Here is an 18,936-nt window from a genome sequence, read left to right as displayed (position 1 = left end):
AGCAGGGGGAAATGCCAAAGCTCAGAAGGTTCATTGGGAAATATCACTCCAAGCAGGCTGAGCTTGGGCTGGCTCTGGTGTCAGGATGTCTGTGCTAATACAGAAAAAGAAGAAAGGAAATCCCAACCCCAGAGTCTTACCCAGGACTCTCAGAACCTGGATTTTCTGTGTCACAAGTCTGTACAGAGCCAGAGTTCCCTGCAAGCAGGAGCTGAACATGAAATTGCCATCTGGAGAGAAGGTCAGCCCGGTGACCGCGGTGCGGTGCTGCCTGAAAGGGAGCAGAAAACATGGAAAAAGGGAAGAGAAGAAGGAATCACAGACAGAGGGAACAGTGGTGATGTTGAGTGTAACATAGTGAAGAACCCAAGAGGATAAATTAACCAGGAACAGAGCAGGACCCTGCTGTGCTCACCCCTGTAGCAGCCCAGGACAAGCAACACTCTGACTTGTCAGAAAACCAAGCAGTGAGTGCAGGCTCCAGCCTGGATGGAACCTGCTCCTTCTCCCTTTGGAGCATCCTCCAAACCCCACACTGAGGCTCACAAGGGCTCCCTGCCCAGCTGCTCTCTAGGACAAGCTCCTTCCTACTGCTGTCCACTGGGAAGTCACAATGAAAGCCCTCATGGCTTTCACAGCTTGGGCTTTCACCACCCGGAGCCTTGGCACAGTGGGACCTGCCCCAAGCCCACCCAGCTGGGACCTGAGGCTTGTGGAGCTCCATGAGTGTCACTGTGGCTGTCTCATCACCAGGACACCCAGTCAGACCCCGTGGAGCTCCCACTTCACTCACTTGTGCTCCAGCAGGAGGTCAGAGGCAGCCAGGTTGAAGATCCTCACCACCCCACTGTCAAAGCCACAGGCCAGCATCTTCCAGAAGGGGTGGAAGGCCACAGTACAGGGAGTTTCCTCTGCAGCTGAGAAGTCATACAGCTGCAGGGAAGAGACACCACAGGCATGAAGCTGGAGAGGACTGGAGCTGCAGCTGGACCCAACAACTGATCAGCCTCACGTCTGCACCATGAGCATGTCCCTGCTCCTGCCTGGATGGATCCAAGACCCACTGAAGTCCTGGGTCTTTGGGCACTCAGATAAAGCCCTTGGGTGTTAAGGTTTGTGCTAAAAAGCAATCTTCAAAAGATGGAGGAAAGGGAAATAGTTGTGTCCAACAATACCTCATTATCAGTGATATTTTTGCCTGACATCTGGGAGGAATGAAGAGGAGGACTTTATCTTATTAGAAGGTTAATTAATCACTTTATTATACTATATTATTTTATATTATATTATACTATATAACATTAAACTGAATTTATACAAGTATTTAGCTCAACTGCTTAGAATTTTGTGACTGTCTGCTGACCAACAGTCTGCACACACACTTGGCCCTGACAGGCCAAGGAAACAAACCACCATCACTTTGGGTAAACAATTCTATATTGTATTTTACTTTGGCATAACACAGGAGCAGCCAATGAGATAAGAATTGTTTTGATCATTCTTTTCTCTGCTTCTTTCAGGTTCAGAGAATGTGAATTCCACAACCTCAGAACCCTGTACTTCCAAAGGGTCTCTTGCCTGTGGTTACCCCTCACACTTCAGGGAGGGTTCCTGAACTGTGGGGCTTTGATAGACACCCCCTGCCTCTTGTGTCACCCACCTGCTGCCTGGAGGCGAGGTCCCACACTCGGATGGTGCTGTCCTGGGACACTGTTGCCATCTGCTCCCCCGTGCCCTGCAGGGAGAAGCCCAGCACGGAGCCCCCGTGGGAGCGCATCACCGTGTTGTAGTCCCGGGCCTGCACATCCAGGTAGCCCAGGCTCCCAGCAGCTGTCGTGGACAGGACTTTGTGGCCATCTGGGCTGATGCAGACAGAACTCACTGAAGCCTCATGCTCTGGGGAAAGATAAAGGAGTCAATTAATCCACTGGGAAAGGAGCAGCTGGAACACAGCTGCAGACCCGTGGCAGTGTTCACAGGGTCTTAGGATGAGGGAAGAGATGAGGATCTGACTCCATGTTTCAGAAGGCTTGATTTATTATTTTATGATATATACTATATTAAAAGTATACTAAAAGAATAGAGGAAAGGATTTCATCAGAAGGCTGGCTAAGAATAGAAAAGGAATGATAACAAAGGCTTGTGACTGACCAAGACAGTCCAGACAGCTGGACTGTGATTGGGCATTAATTAGAAACAGGCAACATGGACCAATCAAAGATCCACCTGTTGCATTCCACAGCAGCAGATAATCAATGTTTACATTTTGTTTCTGAGGCCTCTCAGCTTCTCAGGAGAAAAAAAAATCCTAAGGAAAGGATTTTCCATAAAACATGCCTGTGACACAGACCCACATTTAGGAAAGCAATGCCCACGACTCAAAGACTGAATGCTTGCAGGTGTGAGTTGTGACAGATTAGAGAGAGTAGTCTCTGCCCTTCCTAACATCCCTGGGCTCTGCTGTAAAGTTGATTGTTTCAAAAGCAATCAAGGACTGCTCAACTTCTCCCCTAATTTTTCATGGACAGATGAGCCATGGCTAGAAGGGGACAGGAATCAAGATGGAAGGTCTGTTCTCTCCCAGGAGATCCTGCCTTTCTCCTATGACTTACAAGAATAAACATGAATAATTGCCACTGAGGACTTCCAAGGCAGTCAGCCCTGGAGGCAGCACACGTCACACAGCCCTGACTCACAGGGATTGCTGTGGGAGCTGTGGCAGTGCAGCTCTGGATCTGCAGCAGGACATGTGGAGCTCAGAAGCTCCACTCCCACCTCTACTCACCTGCCTCTAGGACAGCAGCTGAGAAGTCCAGTAGCCACAGCCTCACATAGCCATCCTCTGATCCCGTGGCACAGAAGGTCAAGGACATGCTGATACTGTTTATAGCAATCCCAGGGCCTGGAAACCCAAAAAACAACAGCTCCTTATACAGGTGAAACAAGAAAACTCAACCTGACAGGGGCCCATGCAAGAGCTGAGGCTGGTAGTCCACCCACACCCAGCTGAGCCTGAGGAGGATGTAGGAACCCCACAGTGACTGGCAAAACAGGCTGAAGGGTCTCAGGCAGCCCTTCTCAGGGCTCCGAACTCCTCTTGATGATTGTGAAACTCTTGCCAGGCACAGAAGATTCCCACCTCTGCCATATTTTTGCCTCAAACAGAATCCTGTAGCAAAGGATATGCCAGATTAACTGCCTGAGGTACAAACCTTTCACTGCCCTGACCCAAAGCCTCTCTGCAGAAGGGAGATACAGATCCACAGACTGGGACTTTTTGATTCATAGCATCATTAAGGTTGGAAAACATCATTGAGCCCAACCATTATCCCCCCACCAGCCCATGTCCCCAGGTGCCACAGTCAGGTGCCACCACAGGCCCTTTGAACATTTCCATGGACAGAATGGGCAGCTTGTTACAATGCCTTACCACACTTTCAGTCAAGAAATTTTCCCCAATATCCAACCTAAATTCAGGTGTAAAGGCCATAAGTCAGAGCCAGCACTGAGACCAGGAGGCACCAAGGACTTTGTTTCATCTCCTCTTGGGCCCTTTCTTGCCCGTGAAGTGGGAACTGCAGTTGCACACCTCTCAAAGGCCACATTATAGATTAATTAGCTCAATTTGCCAAAGCAAACTATGCACTAAGTTTTAAGATACCAGAGCAATCACACTTGAAAGTGAATTCTTCCTGCTGCTCAAATTAATGGAAGAGCTGAAAGTTGGTCTACTTAATGTAGAGAAACAAAGATTCCCCGAACACTCTGCAGCAGCTGAATAATGAAAAAATCCCCAAATTCATCTTTTTTGTTAATCTTAGTTCTTTTTCCATCTCTCCATTAAGCCTCTCATCAGCAAATGAAGACCTTGTCTCATGTTTCTAAAAGTAGTGTTTCTCTGAAAGTGCAATCAGCATTTAAAATGCTAAAATCTTTCTTAAAACGATACTTTGCTGTACTAAGGGAGATTATTTGCAGTCCTTAAGAGACAAATAGCAATGATCTAAACAACCCCAAAATAATCCTTCAGCAGTAGGTAAAGAGCTGGTTGGTTTGAGCAGGTTTCTGACCCCCATGGTGGTGGAGGTGGTCACTGGTTCTTGGTCTCCCTTTCCCTGCCTGCTCCTGCTCCCACCTGAGCTGCTCCTGTTCCCACCTGAGCTGTTTCCTGCCCGCTCCTGTTCCCACCTGAGCTGCTCCCTGTCTGCTCCTGTTCCCACCTGAGCTGCTCCTGTTCCCACCTGAGCTGCTCCCTGCCCGTTCCTGTTCCCACCTGAGCTGTTCCCTGCCCGCTCCTGCTCCCACCTGAGCTGTTCCCTGCCTGCTCCTGTTCCCTGCTTGCTCCTGCTCCCACCTGAGCTGCTCCTGTTCCCACCTGAGCTGTTCCCTGCCCGCTCCTGCTCCCACCTGAGCTGCTCCTGTTCCCACCTGAGCTGCTCCTTCTCCCACCTGAGCTGCTCCTTCTCCCACCTGAGCTGTTTCCTGCCCGCTCCTGCTCCCACCTGAGCTGTTCCCTGCCTGCTCCTGCTCCCACCTGAGCTGCTCCCTGCCCGTTCCTGCTCCCACCTGAGCTGTTCCCTGCCCGTTCCTGCTCCCACCTGAGCTGTTCCCTGTCTGCTCCTGCTCCCACCTGAGCTGTTCCCTGCCTGCTCCTGCTCCCACCTGAGCTGTTCCCTGCCTGCTCCTGCTCCCACCTGAGCTGTTCCCTGTCTGCTCCTGCTCCCACCTGAGCTGCTCCCTGCCCATTCCTGCTCCCACCTGAGCTGTTCCCTGTCTGCTCCTGCTCCCACCTGAGCTGTTCCCTGTCTGCTCCTGCTCCCACCTGAGCTGTTCCCTGCCTGCTCCTGCTCCCACCTGAGCTGCTCCCTGCCCATTCCTGCTCCCACCTGAGCTGCTCCCTGCCTGTTCCTGCTCCCATCTGAGCTGCTCCTTACCTGCTCCTGTTCCCTGCTTGCTCCTGCTCCCACCTGACCTGTGTCCTGCCTGCTCCTGCTCCCACCTGAGCTGTTCCCTGCCTGCTCCTGCTCCCACTTGAGCTGCTCCCTGCCCGTTCCTGCTCCCACCTGAGCTGTTCCCTGCCTGCTCCTGTTCCCTGCTTGCTCCTGTTCCCACCTGAGCTGTTCCCTGCCTGCTCCTGCTCCCACCTGAGCTGCTCCCTGCCCATTCCTGCTCCCACCTGAGCTGCTCCCTGCCCGTTCCTGCTCCCACCTGAGCTGCTCCCTGCCTGCTCCTGCCCGTCCTCCCGGGGCTGTGCAGGCAGCAGGCGCCGTGCACTCCGCACACAGACGTTCTTGTAGTCCACCTCCAGCACGTGGCCACTCCTGCTGCACACATAGCTGTGAAAAAAAAAAAACAGGAGAGATTTGCTTTTAGTAAAAAACCACCTTGGTTTACCTTGTTTGTGTAAAGCAATCCTGGCTCACAAGTAATATAAGAGGTCAACGAGGTGTCCAAGTGTTCCACACACCTCCAAAGAAGTCAGAGCTTCCTATTTAGTTTCCTGACCCTTTGGAATAGAAATTAGCAAAAGAGCTAAAAGCTTGCCATAAACTCCAGAAAGGAGCCTCCTTCTGCCACAGGCTGGCTGAGCTGACAGCTCTGCCTTTGTGGGACAACATGGGGTGGCAACAAAGGTCTGGCTTTGATGATTAAAATAAAACAACAAAGTGTGTGTCTGTATGCAAGAGGATGTGTGCCAGGCTCCTCCCGCTGACCCAGGAATCCAACAGAGAGCTTCAGGTGGGGAGAGAGTCACTAAATATGGCACAACAGAGCATGGCAAGAGGAAAGAGGCTGTTCTGTGAGCAGCCAAAGCCCTTTTGGGAGGTGACATGTGCTAAGTGGGGAGAGCCTCTCCCAGCTCCAGAGGGCAGCTGTATTTTGAGGGAGAAGCCCAGCAAAGCACCGTGATGGAGGGGGAAGGAGAATGCTAACAGGGAGAGCTGCAGAGCTCCCTCCTCTGGGCTGCCTGGGCAGGTGACAGTGACAGGCTGTAAGAGACAGTCTGAAGTGTGTTGGGGAAGATGAAACAGGAAAGCCTTATAAATATGATTGCCTGGCAAAAGATTTTGAGAATATAGAAACTACAAGCAAGATTGAAATGAAAGCAAGCTTTGAGATACCTCAGTTACTGAACAATGGGAAAACAACAGTGTGGCCAGCTGAAGGTGATCCCCTTTTGATGGAACAGCACCCTCTGCCTGCAGACAGCTCCAAGGGTCAGAGCAGACTCTACAGCTTGGCAGAAGGGGTGCAAAGAGGAGTTTATAGGGTTTAAAATGTAACCCAGTATGGTAATGTAATGATTCTTATAGGCTGTATGGAAATGCTATAGGATTTGTATCTTGTACTAGATTGGTTAGTGAGAATTAGAATATTCAACACAGAAGATTTATTGTATTGTAATGGGAACCTCGCTCTCTTACTCTCTTACCCTCTCATCCTCTCTGCCCCTCTCTTCTCTGGGGCCTGCTCTGAGCTGTGGCTGGCAGCTCCCAGCAGGGCCCTGCCCCCAGGCCCTTTGCAATGAACCCCAAGTTCCTGACCTGGCTGCAGAGATCTCTGTGTCCATCCCGACCAACCAAGACCCTGAGGGCCCTGGCTGGAGTTCTGGCCTGGCTGAGGTGGATGCTCACCCAGTGATTGTTTGCAGCTGTGTTTGCAGTGCTGCAATGGTGCTGCTTTGGGCAGGGGCTGGCAAGGAGCAGCTTGATACCCACTCATCACAACAGCCCATGAACTTCCCCACCTCCTGGCCAAATGAACCTTCTGGGGTAACTTTGGTAATGGAAAATCCCTCATCTGCCTCATGACCACCATGATGGATGGAGATTGAAGCCCCTCCCAAAGACTGAGACCCCCATAATTCTGACACGGGGGGGTTGGCCTGACTGAAGCAAGAAGTTTGCCAAGTGTTGCCTGCAGGTGTGTTTGCTGGACCAAGAAACCAGCCCTGAAACAATGGGTCCTGCTCACTGCTGAGACAGACTTACCCTGTTTAGGAACATGGACTGTCTGTACCCATTTTCAATAGACTCATTCTCCATTTGTCTTTTACCTGTTCCCCCCTTCGCAGAGGACTATAAAGATCCCTGAGTTAACCAAGACTTTGAGATTCTCCCTGATGTCACAAGACAAATCTACTGGCCAGACCACGAGGATTTCATCTCTCCATTGGTAGCTATACCCCTTCCCCTCTTTCTCTCACTATCCTTTATTCTCCTTTCCAATCCTTCTATGGCATTTGCTGTGGGCATTCAATAAAGGTGCATTTGTTTTGATTAATACTGAAATCCCCTCTGTGTTGTTTTTTGTACTCTGAGATCAGTTAACAAACCATCACAACACAGCCCCTCAAAGTGCACACAGGCCCTTATAGCACACACAGAGCACAGACACACAGCCCCTCACAGGGCACACACACACACACACACACACACAGCCCCTCACAGGGCACACACACACACAGAGCCCCTCACAGGGCACACACACACACACAGCCCCTCACAGGGCACACACACACACAGAGCCCCTCACAGGGCACACACAGAGCACAGACACACAGCCCCTCACAGGGCACACACACACACAGAGCCCCTCACAGGGCACACACACACAGCCCCTCACAGGGCACACACACACACACACACACACACAGAGCCCCTCACAGGGCACACACACACACACACAGCCCCTCACAGGGCACACACACACACACACACACACAGCCCCTCACAGGGCACACACACACACACACACAGAGCCCCTCACAGGGCACACACACACACACACAGCCCCTCACAGGGCACACACACACAGAGCCCCTCACAGGACACACACACACAGAGCCCCTCACAGGGCACACACACACACACACACACACACACACAGAGCCCCTCACAGGGCACACACACAGCCCCTCACAGGGCACACACACGTTACAGCCCCTTACAGTGCACACACACACACAGAGCCCCTCACAGGGCACACACACACACACACACACACACACACAGAGCCCCTCACAGGGCACACACACAGCCCCTCACAGGGCACACACACGTTACAGCCCCTTACAGTGCACACACACACACAGAGCCCCTCACAGGGCACACACACACACACACACACACACACACACAGCCCCTCACAGGGCACACACATGTTACAGCCCCTTACAGTGCACGGTCCTCTGGCTCCTGCTGGAGCCCCTCCTCGAAGGCCAGGTCAGTGAACTCCAGGGCGTGGTACTCGCCCAGGGGGACGGGACATGAGCGCAGGGCCCCGCTCCGCACTCGCCACAGCCTGATGTTGTCCTGGCCACACGACACCATCCTGTGCAGGGAGACACGGCCTGAGCATCAGGGCAGGGCTCCCCAGGCCCCTGAGGGAAGGGCAGTGTCCCAAGGGCCGCTGACAGCAAGGACTGAGAGCAGGAATGGCAACCAGATGGCTGCAGCAGCACAGTTCCCCCCCAGCCATGCCAGAGTTATCAAATAAAAGGGGTTTGGGGTGAAGGGACTTTAAAGCTCATCTCATTCCACCCCTGCCATGGCAGGGACACCTTCCACTGTCCCAGGGTGTTCCATGCCCTGCCCAGCCTGGCCTTGGGACACTTCCACATATGGTACAGCCACAGCTGCTCTGGGCACCCTGTGCCAGGGCCTGCCCACCCTCACAGGGAACAATTCCTTCCCAGTATCTAAGAATCAATACTTTCAATTTCTTTTCATGGCACACTACCTGGTATCATCAAAGAAAGCAATCTTCATAGCCTGGATGTCCACATCTGTGTGTGCTCTGGCCAGCACAGTCATGCCTCCACCACGGGTCACCTGAGCAGTGTTCCACACCACCACCATCTGAAGCAAGAACATATGATGGGAGAGCTGCTCAAAACCTTGGCAGCACATGAGTTTTTCATCCCACAGCTGCTCCAGAGCTGGGCACAAAGTATTGATAACAGAGCTGGAACAGGGAACAGGGAAATAAAACCCATTGCACAGAGGGTTTAGGACAGTCCAACAGCTTTGCAAAGCTTCATGGCAATATCCTTTTCTGCAATCCATAATTAGAGGTTCTAAATCCCAGGGCTGCCTGGCAACAGGGCTCAGACTTGGAGAGAAAATCCACAGAGCAGTGGGAACTCTGCCTGCTGGGATACAGGAGTTGTCCCAGGGCTGAGGGAGCAGGAGGCAGCACGTGCCCACTGCTCAGGACAGGTCTGTGTGCCCTCAGTGCCCATCACCAGGGGCAAGAGTCAAACCCTCTGCCCAAAGCAAACAGAAATGCTGGAGGATGCTCTGCATTCCAGCACAGTGTTAAAACCAAACCCAGCATCACCTCAGAGCCTGGCATGGGCTGAGGCATCACCCTGGGGGAGATACTCCCCCAGCACCCCCATTCTCCCACCCAGCATTCACCCCACTGATCCCACCTCCCCAGCTCCCACACGGATCACAGAACACTGCCACGTGCTGGGAAAAACACAGAGCACTGTGTGGCTTTTCCTTCACTTAGTGATGGCACAGCTAATTGCTGATGGTCGTCACAAAAGGATAAAAAACAGTTCCACTGACAAAACAAAACCCCCAGTCCCATGGAACAAGTTTATTTTTGACTGCTCCACGTGGGATCTGCGTCATCCCCAGCTACAAAGCTGGGTGGCAGCTCCAGTGCCTGGCATCCCTTCCCACAGTGATGCCTGGAGCTGGAAGATTTCACCTCACATCTTGCCCTAAATGCTATTAAAATAAAGCTATAATCCCATCACCCTGCCTGGGTCCTAGCTGAGACCACTCCAGGGACAGAAGAGCCCCAAAGCACAAGCCCAGCAGGTCTCTCCAGCTGCTTCCAAAAGGATTTGTTCACTTGCAGCTGAGGAACACCCACAAGCATCAGGCAGAGGGAAAGTATTCTCTAGGCAGCTAATGAGAAAGGGATGTCCCCCAAGAACATGTCTAGGAAAACTGAGAGCAGAGGTTTGCCTGGAAAATAACTACAGAATCTGGGAGGACAGCTCTCCCAGGGAAACCTCCCAGCCTGTGTCAGCTCTCACCGTTTTGTTGTGCACGTCCTTCCCCACACCACACAGAACAGCTCCACTGTGGGAAAAGCTGCAGGAAGAGAGACCTGGTGAAAAACAGCCCCTTGTACCCTGGGTTCATCCTCACAGGGCATAAAAGGGGACAAGCAGTGGGGATGGGAACACAGCAAGAGCTGAGGGATAAACTCAGCACAGAGCTGGCAGCACATGCAGGCCAGCTGCCAGCAGGTTTGGTGACAAACACAGGCAGCTGTAATTCACCCTAGGAACAGCTGCTGTGCTGCAATGCTGAGCACCCACCTGAGGGACACGAGGGCCTGCAGGTGGGTTTTGAAGAGGCACAGGCAGGTTCCCGTGGGGAAGTCCCAGAGGCGGCCGAGGCCGCGGGGCCCGGCCTGCGCCGAGGCCAGCACGGAGCCGCTCCCGCTGAAGGCCAGCGCTGCCACCTGCGGGGACACGGCCACACAGGAGCCCACAGAGCCCAGGGGCACCACAGGGATGGAGCAGGGCTGCCAGGGCTTCTCACTCACCTTGTCTGTGTGGCCAAGGAAGAACCTCTGCTCGCCAGTCTGGAGGAGCAGGGCCACGATGACGGCGTGGCAGGGGTACACCACGGCCGTGCTGTCCCGCGTCCACAGGGCCTGCAGCACCGACACAGGGGGACACTGTGGGAATGTGCCCCCCTGAGGGACTGACAAAACTATCCTCTGTCTCCTTAAAAAGGAAAAAAGCCCAGAAGTTTCTCTCCTCAATTAGGTAAAGACACCTCATAGGACCTGGGGGACTTCACCTCAAACTTAAGGACAGCCAACTGGATAGGAGCCAAAAAGTCCCACCTGAACAATTTACTAGAAAAAGAAGACAACAAAGGAACTAATGGCTTTTGTGAGGTGTTTTACCAGGGGCAAGAACCTCTTGCACCTGGCTGGGTTTTTCTCTGTAAAGAGTTTGTTATTTTGCCTTTTCTAAAAACTTTTCTGTTTCCAACACTACCACAGAAGCCATCCTGCTGATTTTATGCCTTCTAAGGTAGCTGAGCTGTCTTGGGTGTGATATAAATCTCCAAAAGCTTATGAGACCTAGCTCGAACAGACCATATATCAGGACACAGCTCCAGAACTGCCCCAGAACAGCCTAGGCACAGTTCTTCCCCAGCCCTGGAAGTGTCTAAGGCTGGGTTGGATGGGGTGTGGAAGAACCTGGGCCAGTGGGAGTTGGCCCTGCCCGTGGCAGGGGATGGAATGGGATGGGCTTAAAGGTCCCTTCCCTAGCACTGAACAGCAGATCCAAGGAAAACGACATTGCTGGCAGAGCCTTGAACTGACTGAAGCAAACCAACCCTTCCTTTTCCCTAACACAGACCACAGGCAAGGCTCAGTGTGCCACAGAAACAGTCCAAATCACAACCCTTCCTTTCCAGCCTCCAACAAAGCAGCACCAGTTTTAACGTGTTAAAAAGAAGTGGAATTTAGTGAAGGGTCTGGAGCACAAGTCTGATGAGAAGCAGCTGGGGGGCCCTCAGGCTGGACCTTCTGAGTCTCCACAACTCCCTGACAGGAGGGGGCAGCCAGGTGAGGGTCAGCCTCTGCTCCCAGGGAAGAAGGAAAATGGCCTCAAGTTTTGCCAGGGAAAGTTTAGACTGAATATTGGGAAAACCTCTTCACAGAAAGGGTTGTCAGGCACTGGCACAGCTGCCCAGGGCAGTGGTGGAGTCACCATCCCTGGAGGGATTTAAAAGACATGTGGTGCTTGAGGACATGGGTCAGTGGAAAGCCTGGGAATCCTGGGAAAACCAGCTGGAACTGATGTCCTTAGAGGGCTTTTTCATCCTATAATTCTGTCTAATGGGCCCCATAATTTTAAGTTCACCATCCTAACAGCAGAGCAGTTCTCATAGATGCTCAGGCTCACCCACTTTGGGATCATTTTCCACATCAAGCAGTGCCACACTCAGCTGCATTTCACACCTCCAAAACATCCATATCCTGGCCACACAGTGACAGATCAACTCCCCAGATCACCCAAGCCACTGACCCATTTGGTGCTGCAGCCTCCAAAGCCAATAATTGTTCTCAGCTTCAGGATGGGATCTGGCACAAGCCCCTGGAAAAGAAAACCAGACAGCACCATCATGCTCAGAGCCAGGCTGGGGTCCACCCTCCATGGGCACCCCAGCCTCAGTGCTTGGATCTCTGAAACACAGAGGCAGCTTTGGGTTTCTCCTGTCAGAGGGGACAACTTGAAAGCATTTAACCTGGCAGAGTCAGAGCTGGCAGCAGGAGGAGCTGGGGTTTCTGAGTTAAGCAGCTCTCCCATCCAGCCCCAGTGACGCCCTGGGGCCACTGTGACAATCCCAGACTGGTTTGGGCTGGAAGGGACCTAAAAGTCCACCCACTTCCACCCCCTGGCCACGGGCAGGGACACCTTCCACCTGCCCAGGTTGCTCCAAGCCCTGTCCAGCCTGGCCTTGGACACTTCCAGGGCTGTCCTGCAGGCTGGGATTCACCTGTGGGATGGCAAAAGGGCCAGAGCCCTTCCTGTACACACCTGGGCAAACCTGAGGCTTAAGGTCAGCACATTTGAACACAGGGTCCCTCTGTCAAGGCAAGGAGGGTGCTAGTGGCAAGAACTGCTCCTCTGCATCTTTTGGACTCCATGTGTTTAACTGAAACCCCAGCATGAACCTTGTGTTCCCTCTTTCCCTTCATTAGACATAACCACCCCAAAGCCACCTTGTGACCCTCCAGAATTTCACACACCTCCTCTGAGCCAGGGACAGCTCGGGTTGTCTGTCCCCTCCTCTGATGAGCATAGACATGGATGCCACCAGCACTGAGTGGCAGTGGCTGCCTCGTGTCCCCTGCACTGTGCAGCTTCTCCTCCAGCACGGGCTCTCCAGCAGGCACAGCTCCCCCAGGCCCTGGGACTGCCAGGTGAACCTTAGGGATGCTTTTTGTGCTCACAGGACACCGACGTGGCACCTGAGAATGAGCAAAGCCCCAGACAGAGCTCAGTTCTCCTCCCAGGGCCCTCCACCTGCCCAGGGGCAGAACAGGGAGACACCCACAGCTGTCCTGAGGGCTCTCCGTAGCAACACACACAAGGAGGAAAAAATCTGCAGGGAGAGCAGCCCTGTGGGTACCTGGCTTGGCCAGGTTGTTAACCAGCCCTCTCCTTACACCCCCAGAATTGTCTGTGCACAGTTCATCTCCTCCAAACAGCAAACCAGAGCCTTGTCCAAATGCTCCTGGAGCTCTGGCAGGTTTGGACCACTTCCCTGGGGAGACTGGTCAGTGCCCCCAACCACCCTCTGGTGGAAGAACCTTTATCTAATATCCACTAAAACCTGCCCTGACACAGCTCCAGCCATTCCCTGGGTCCTGTCCCTGTCACAGGGAGCAGAGATCAGAGCTGTCCCTTGGGAGGAGCTGCAGCCCCTGACAAGGTCTGACCTCAGTCTCTTTTTCTCCATCTGCTTAAACCAAGTGGCTGCTGTACCTCTTATCCTTCCCCTCCAGACCCCTCACCACCCTCCCAGCCATCCTTTGGACACCCTCTAACAAGAGAAGTTGTGCTCCTGTTTCTCCTTCTCCACAGCATGAGGATGGCTTGCCAACACCCCCCACCACACTGGGTAAGCCAGCCTGGACCCCAGCTCTCACATCACCCCAGTGGGGAAGGGAAAACCAAGCTGAGGGCAGCTGCCTGCAGCCCCAGCAATGCCAGCTCCACACCCTGCTCTGCTCCCTCAGGGCACTGCTCACATTCCTTGGTCTCCACACCTCACTGCCTTATCTATAACTGATCTGACACACCGATCTGCTGCCTCCACAGAGACAGGGAAGATGGATGTCTGGAGATTCCAAGGTACTTGGCACATCTCCTGTCTCTGTGCTGCACCACACTGCACCCCCAGGCAGTCACTGCAGGGCTGTGGTCACCAGACCGTGCCTGGAGCAGCTGCCAACGACAACAAGCAGCTTCTACCTCTTAAATTAAGACACAGGGAGAAGGTCCATGGGAAGCAGGAAGGAAGGAGCTGCAGCCTCCAAGGTGCACTTACAGCTTTGGGACTGCTTATCTGCTGGACAAGGGGCAGGTCACAGGCTGCTCTGGAGTGTGTCACCAGCTGGGTCGGTGGGTGGCCAGGCTCCTCCAGGACTCGGTCACCTGGGCAACACAAGGAGCAGGTCCAGCTCTTTTGGAAACCCAGGGCACCCAACGGGGCTGGCACAGCCTTGGCTGCCGTCCCCAGCATTCCCACCTGCCACAGGATGTGGGAAGCTCTTCTGGATGGAGTGGTGCAGCAGCTTAGCCCCCTCAGATGGGAACCTGAGCAGAACCAGAGGAAGGCACCGTGTCACTGGGATACTGCATTGGCACCTGGCAGTATCACCTGGCACCTCAGCCTGGCACAGAGGCCTCTTTGCTGTCATAAGATCCCTCCCCTTGTGCCTCATGGTCCTCCAAACACAGGGGTACCAAAGGCAGATGGCACTAAGGGTGTCTTTGTTACCAACACCTAAATGCTGGAAGTGGGGGGACCAAACCCCAGCCCATTCCTCAAGTGGCACTGCCCATCCTGCCCCTCCCAGGGGCACAGAGAGGTCTGGGAGCTGCAGTGGGGTGGGAGCAGCCATACCTGATGTAGTCATAGAGGTCATGCCACCTCTCCCCCTTGGGCACAGGGAAGGCAAATTCCCGGGGCATGGGAGCCACCCCACGGCAGGACAGGTCACTCAGGCGGGCCCTGGCCAATGGCACACCTGGCAGGACAGGGACACACACACACACACTGAGCTCCCCAAGCCCAGGGAGCTGCCTGAAATCCCACTCCCTGAGGGATACAGGCACACACACCACTTCCCACCAGAGAAACAAAGAGCACAAGCCTGAGGTTTGCAACAAACCCACATTTCACAGGTGTATTCCTGTAACTCTCAACCTCCAAAGAAGAGCCCAGAGCAAAAACCCTTGGATCTCAGTTATAAACCCCCAGGCTCAAGATTCATATGATTTCTCTTAAAGCTCAATGCCCATTTTTCTTATTTTCTCCATGAATTTTTAAATTTAGGAAAGTGAAAAAGGTTTCAGGAAAGCTACAGTAAGTTTCAGGAATTTCAAAGCAGCCCCTATAACTTCTTCCTCACTGATGCTTCCCAGCAGGCCAGGCAGTTCAGACAGAATTCCAGCACGAAAAAGGAAAGAGAGAAAACAAAGGATTTGACCAAAGTACCTCTGCCACACTGAGCAGGTGGATAAAAAAAGCAGGTTGGAAGATTTTTGACCCAAAAAAAAGCACAGGCTCTTCCAGCAGATAAAAGCACAAGTCTTGCAGAAGTGAAGCTTGATGACACCTTTCATTTTTACCCCTGAAAAAATTTCTAACCTTAGAAAGATATTTAACTTTGCTCTTTTCATTCACTTTTACAGCTGGAAAAGTGAGAGGACACTTTCCTCCAGAGTTTGGGAGTCTGTATTCCCTTCCAGTGCCTAAAGGGGCTCCAAGAGAGGAGGGGAGGGACTTTGGACAAGGGCCTGGAGGAACAGGACAAAGGCAAATGGTTTCAAACTACCAGAGGGCAGGGATGGATGGGATATTGGAAATTAGGAATTGTTCCCTGGCAGGGTGGGCAGGCCCTGGCACAGGGTGCCCAGAGCAGCTGTGGCTGCCCCTGCATCCCTGGCAGTGCCCAAGGCCAGGCTGGACAGGGCTTGGAGCAGCCTGGGACAGTGAAAGGTGTCCCTGCCTGTGTGGAAATTTAACACTTTACCAAGTATTTTGCCCTTTCTGTTCACATCATAGAGCACCAGAGCTCTGCCAGGGCTGCAAACTCAGCTCTGAGCCCCCACGGGCTCCCCCCAGGCTGGGCTGGAGTCTCAGGAGGAAGCAGAGGCCAGCCCAGGCTCTGGGCTCCTCACCTGGCTCGAAGAGCAGGTCGCTGGTGCAGAGGTTTTTCACGAGCAGGTTGCAGCAGAGTTTGACCCCCCTGAGGTGGCTGTAGCTGCGGGCCAGGTACAGAGCCAGGATGGAGGGCAGGTCCAACACCAGGCACGTCCAGCGTGCGTCAGCCGGGGCTGCTCCAGGGACACCTGGGGACAAGAGGGATGCTGGGAAAGAGGCTACAGACAGAGACCTTGCTGGACAGGAGACACAGGGGTCACAGGGCTCAGAATGAAGCATTTACCAGGCAAGATTCCCCCCAGGCCTGTGCCAAGTGGGAGGTGGGAAAACATGTCTTGTAGGCTCAGGGGTGGGGAAGGACAGACAGGCATCCCCTCACCTCCATGGGCTCATGCCTGGCCTGGCACTGCACCCCACTGTTTGGGAGAACAGGGATGGGGAACAGCCCAACCAGGAGCTACAGCTCTGACCTGGCTGCAGAGGGGCTCCTGCTCAGGCCAACCACTGTTATCAAAAAATCCTGGAATGGTTTGGGTTGGGAGGGACAACCTTTAAACCCATCTCATTCCATCCCCTGCCATAGGCAGGGACACCTTCCACCAGCCCAGCTTGCTCCATGCCCCATCCAACCTGGCCTTGGACCATCCCAGGGATGAGACAGCCACAGCTTCTCTTCAAACACACTGAGCCAACTTGAGAACTCAATTTACTTTCTAACAATTAGTTCTGGTGGTGGTGTGCCAGCCCAGCCCCAGCTCCTCACCCCGCCGGGCCGTGCCCTCGCTGGCTGCCCCGCAGACAAAGGGGAACTGGAGCCAGGTGGCCGAGGATTTGAATTCCTTGAAGAGGTTGGAGAAGGAGATGCGAACCACCTGGTTTTCCTGGGAAGATACACAAACACACACACACACACACAGAGCTTTAGTCACCCTGGTGGCTTCAGCAGGGAAGTGCTGCAGAGGAGGAGGCATGTGGCCCTGTCTCCTGTCCCTGCATGTCCCCTGGCCCCGGCAGAGATGCCACCAGGATGGAAACCACCTCCAGGCCAGAGTGACCCACCAGCAGCAAAGAGCAGCCATGTCCTGCAGCCCCCAAGCTGCCACCCCCAGTGCTTCAATCAGCCGTGATGGCAGTGTAAGAGGCCACCCCGTGTCACAGACCTCGGTGGTGACATCCAGGTGCACGAGGAAGTGCTTGCGGGGCAGGGGCCTGAAGAGCAGGTAGAGGTAACGCCCTGTGAGCCCCAGGGACTGCGTCCCTGCCCGGGGCAGCTGCAGGTAGCTGCTGGCTGGGTTGGAGCCTCGGATCCGGTAGATTGTTCCCTTCATCCTCGTGTCCTTTGGAAACCAGGGAAGGATGGGGGTGGGTCAGCACTGCCCACCCCTGGCAGTGCCCCCTGCCCCATGGTGGCCCCGTTACCGTGAGGGCGGCCACGTCCCCCTCCTTGGCAGAGCGCTTCCACTCCTCCACACGGAAGTGCTTGAAGATGTTCAGGTAGGGACGCTGCCAGGCTGCCAGCACCGGGATCATGGGGGATGGAACCCCAGCCTGGACACACCCCACTGACCCCTCTATGCCCCCAGGTCCCCTGCCCCATTGGCACCTCACTGTCTACACGTCCTGAGTCTCCCCAGCCCGTTTCAATCTCATGATACAAGCCTGGTGATGGCCTCATTACCTCTTTACCACAATTCCCCCCAGCCCTAGTGACACCCCCAAGGCCCAGAGTCCTGCTGAGAATCCCATTTCTCCCCTCCTCCAGGCCCCTCCAGCCCCAGGAACACCCCTGGAACCTCCAAGTCCTGAGCTCCTCCAGGCCCAATGACATCCCCACCACATCCCCTGACCCTGCTGCCTCGGCGCTGTCCCTGTGCCCCGAGCATGGTGACAGACCTGCTCATGGAACCCTATGTTCTGCGTCCTCCCCCCCATGACAGCCCAGTATCTCCACATTCCACGCCTCCCCATCCCTGGTGGCACCCTGTTACATCCATGTCCAGAGCCCCCATGCCCAGTGACGATGCAGCCCCCCGGATCCAGCAACACCCCTGTGCTCGCTGCCCCGCCGGTACCCCCTGCCCAGTGACAGTGCCCCGAGCCCCAGCCCCAGTGAGGACCCCGAACCCGAATCCAACCAACCCAGCCCGAGTGACATCCCTGTTACCGCCACTCTCCAAACGCACAGGCCCCTCACCCCGGTACCCCCGTGCTCCGGATGTCCCCCACCCCGCCCCCGTTACCGCTGTGCTCCGAGCCCCGCCGGAGCTGCCCCATCCGCGGTGACACCGCCGTGCTCCGAACCCCATCCCCGGTGACGCCGCGGTTCCCGCACCCCACTGACGCCCCACGTCCCCCCATCCCCGGTCACACCCCCACTGCCCCGTGTCCCCCCGTGTCACCCGATCCCGGTCACACCCCCACTGCCCCGTGTCCCCCCATCCCCGGTCACACCCCCATTACCCCGTGTCCCCCGATCCCGGTCACACCCTCATTACCCCGTGTCCCCCTATCCCCGGTCACACCCCCACTGCCCCGTGTCCCCCTATCCCCGGTCACACCCTCATTGCCCCGTGTCCCCCATCCCCGGTCACGCCCCCACTACCCCGCGTCCCCCCATCCCGGTCACGCCCCCATTGCCCCGTGTCCCCTCATTGCCCCGTGTCCCCCCATCCCGGTCACGCCCCCATTGCCCCGTGTTCCTCCGTGTCCCCCCATCCCGGTCACGCCCCCATTGCCCCGTGTCCCCTCATTACCCCGTGTCCCCCCATCCCGGTCACACTCCGATTACCCCGTGTTTCCCCGTGTCTCCCCATCCCGGTCACACTCCCATTGCCCTGTGTCCCCCCATCACCCCGTGTCCCCCCATCCCGGTCACACCCCCATTGCCCTGTGTTCCCCCTCCCGTCCCCGCTGTCGCCCCCGGCCCCCCCACCTGCCGCCATGGCGCGCGCCGCCGGATCAACCGTCCCGCGCGGCTGCAGCCAAT

General features: G+C 54.9%; 1 protein-coding gene across 2 annotated transcripts in view; it reads right to left on the bottom strand.

The window, feature by feature from the left end:
• Window positions 1–18,111, bottom strand: part of LOC129127300 (mitochondrial Rho GTPase 2) — a 50,784-nt gene extending 32,673 nt beyond the window's left edge. The window contains exons 1-19 of one of the 2 annotated variants that reach the window (XM_054643833.2): window positions 17,370–18,111; window positions 17,111–17,287; window positions 16,714–16,831; window positions 15,968–16,138; window positions 14,688–14,811; window positions 14,310–14,377; window positions 14,109–14,215; window positions 12,805–13,026; window positions 12,080–12,148; window positions 10,576–10,686; window positions 10,346–10,491; window positions 10,058–10,115; window positions 8,743–8,861; window positions 8,179–8,334; window positions 5,209–5,336; window positions 2,786–2,902; window positions 1,661–1,896; window positions 794–933; window positions 141–271 (exon numbers count right to left, since the gene is read on the bottom strand). In XM_054643833.2, coding sequence (XP_054499808.2) covers window positions 141–271; window positions 794–933; window positions 1,661–1,896; window positions 2,786–2,902; window positions 5,209–5,336; window positions 8,179–8,334; window positions 8,743–8,861; window positions 10,058–10,115; window positions 10,346–10,491; window positions 10,576–10,686; window positions 12,080–12,148; window positions 12,805–13,026; window positions 14,109–14,215; window positions 14,310–14,377; window positions 14,688–14,811; window positions 15,968–16,138; window positions 16,714–16,831; window positions 17,111–17,287; window positions 17,370–17,480 — 2,509 coding nt within the window. In that variant the 5' untranslated portion in view covers window positions 17,481–18,111. The remainder of the gene's footprint in view (window positions 1–140; window positions 272–793; window positions 934–1,660; window positions 1,897–2,785; window positions 2,903–5,208; window positions 5,337–8,178; window positions 8,335–8,742; window positions 8,862–10,057; window positions 10,116–10,345; window positions 10,492–10,575; window positions 10,687–12,079; window positions 12,149–12,804; window positions 13,027–14,108; window positions 14,216–14,309; window positions 14,378–14,687; window positions 14,812–15,967; window positions 16,139–16,713; window positions 16,832–17,110; window positions 17,288–17,369) is intronic. The other variant, XM_054643838.2, reaches the window with a different exon arrangement.
• Window positions 18,112–18,936: the final 825 nt, after the last annotated feature.

Source organism: Agelaius phoeniceus, chromosome 16, assembly GCF_051311805.1.
Source record: "Agelaius phoeniceus isolate bAgePho1 chromosome 16, bAgePho1.hap1, whole genome shotgun sequence".
In the NCBI taxonomy this organism is placed as follows: Eukaryota; Metazoa; Chordata; class Aves; order Passeriformes; family Icteridae; genus Agelaius; species Agelaius phoeniceus.
This window is presented reverse-complemented; position numbering and strand designations above follow the sequence as displayed.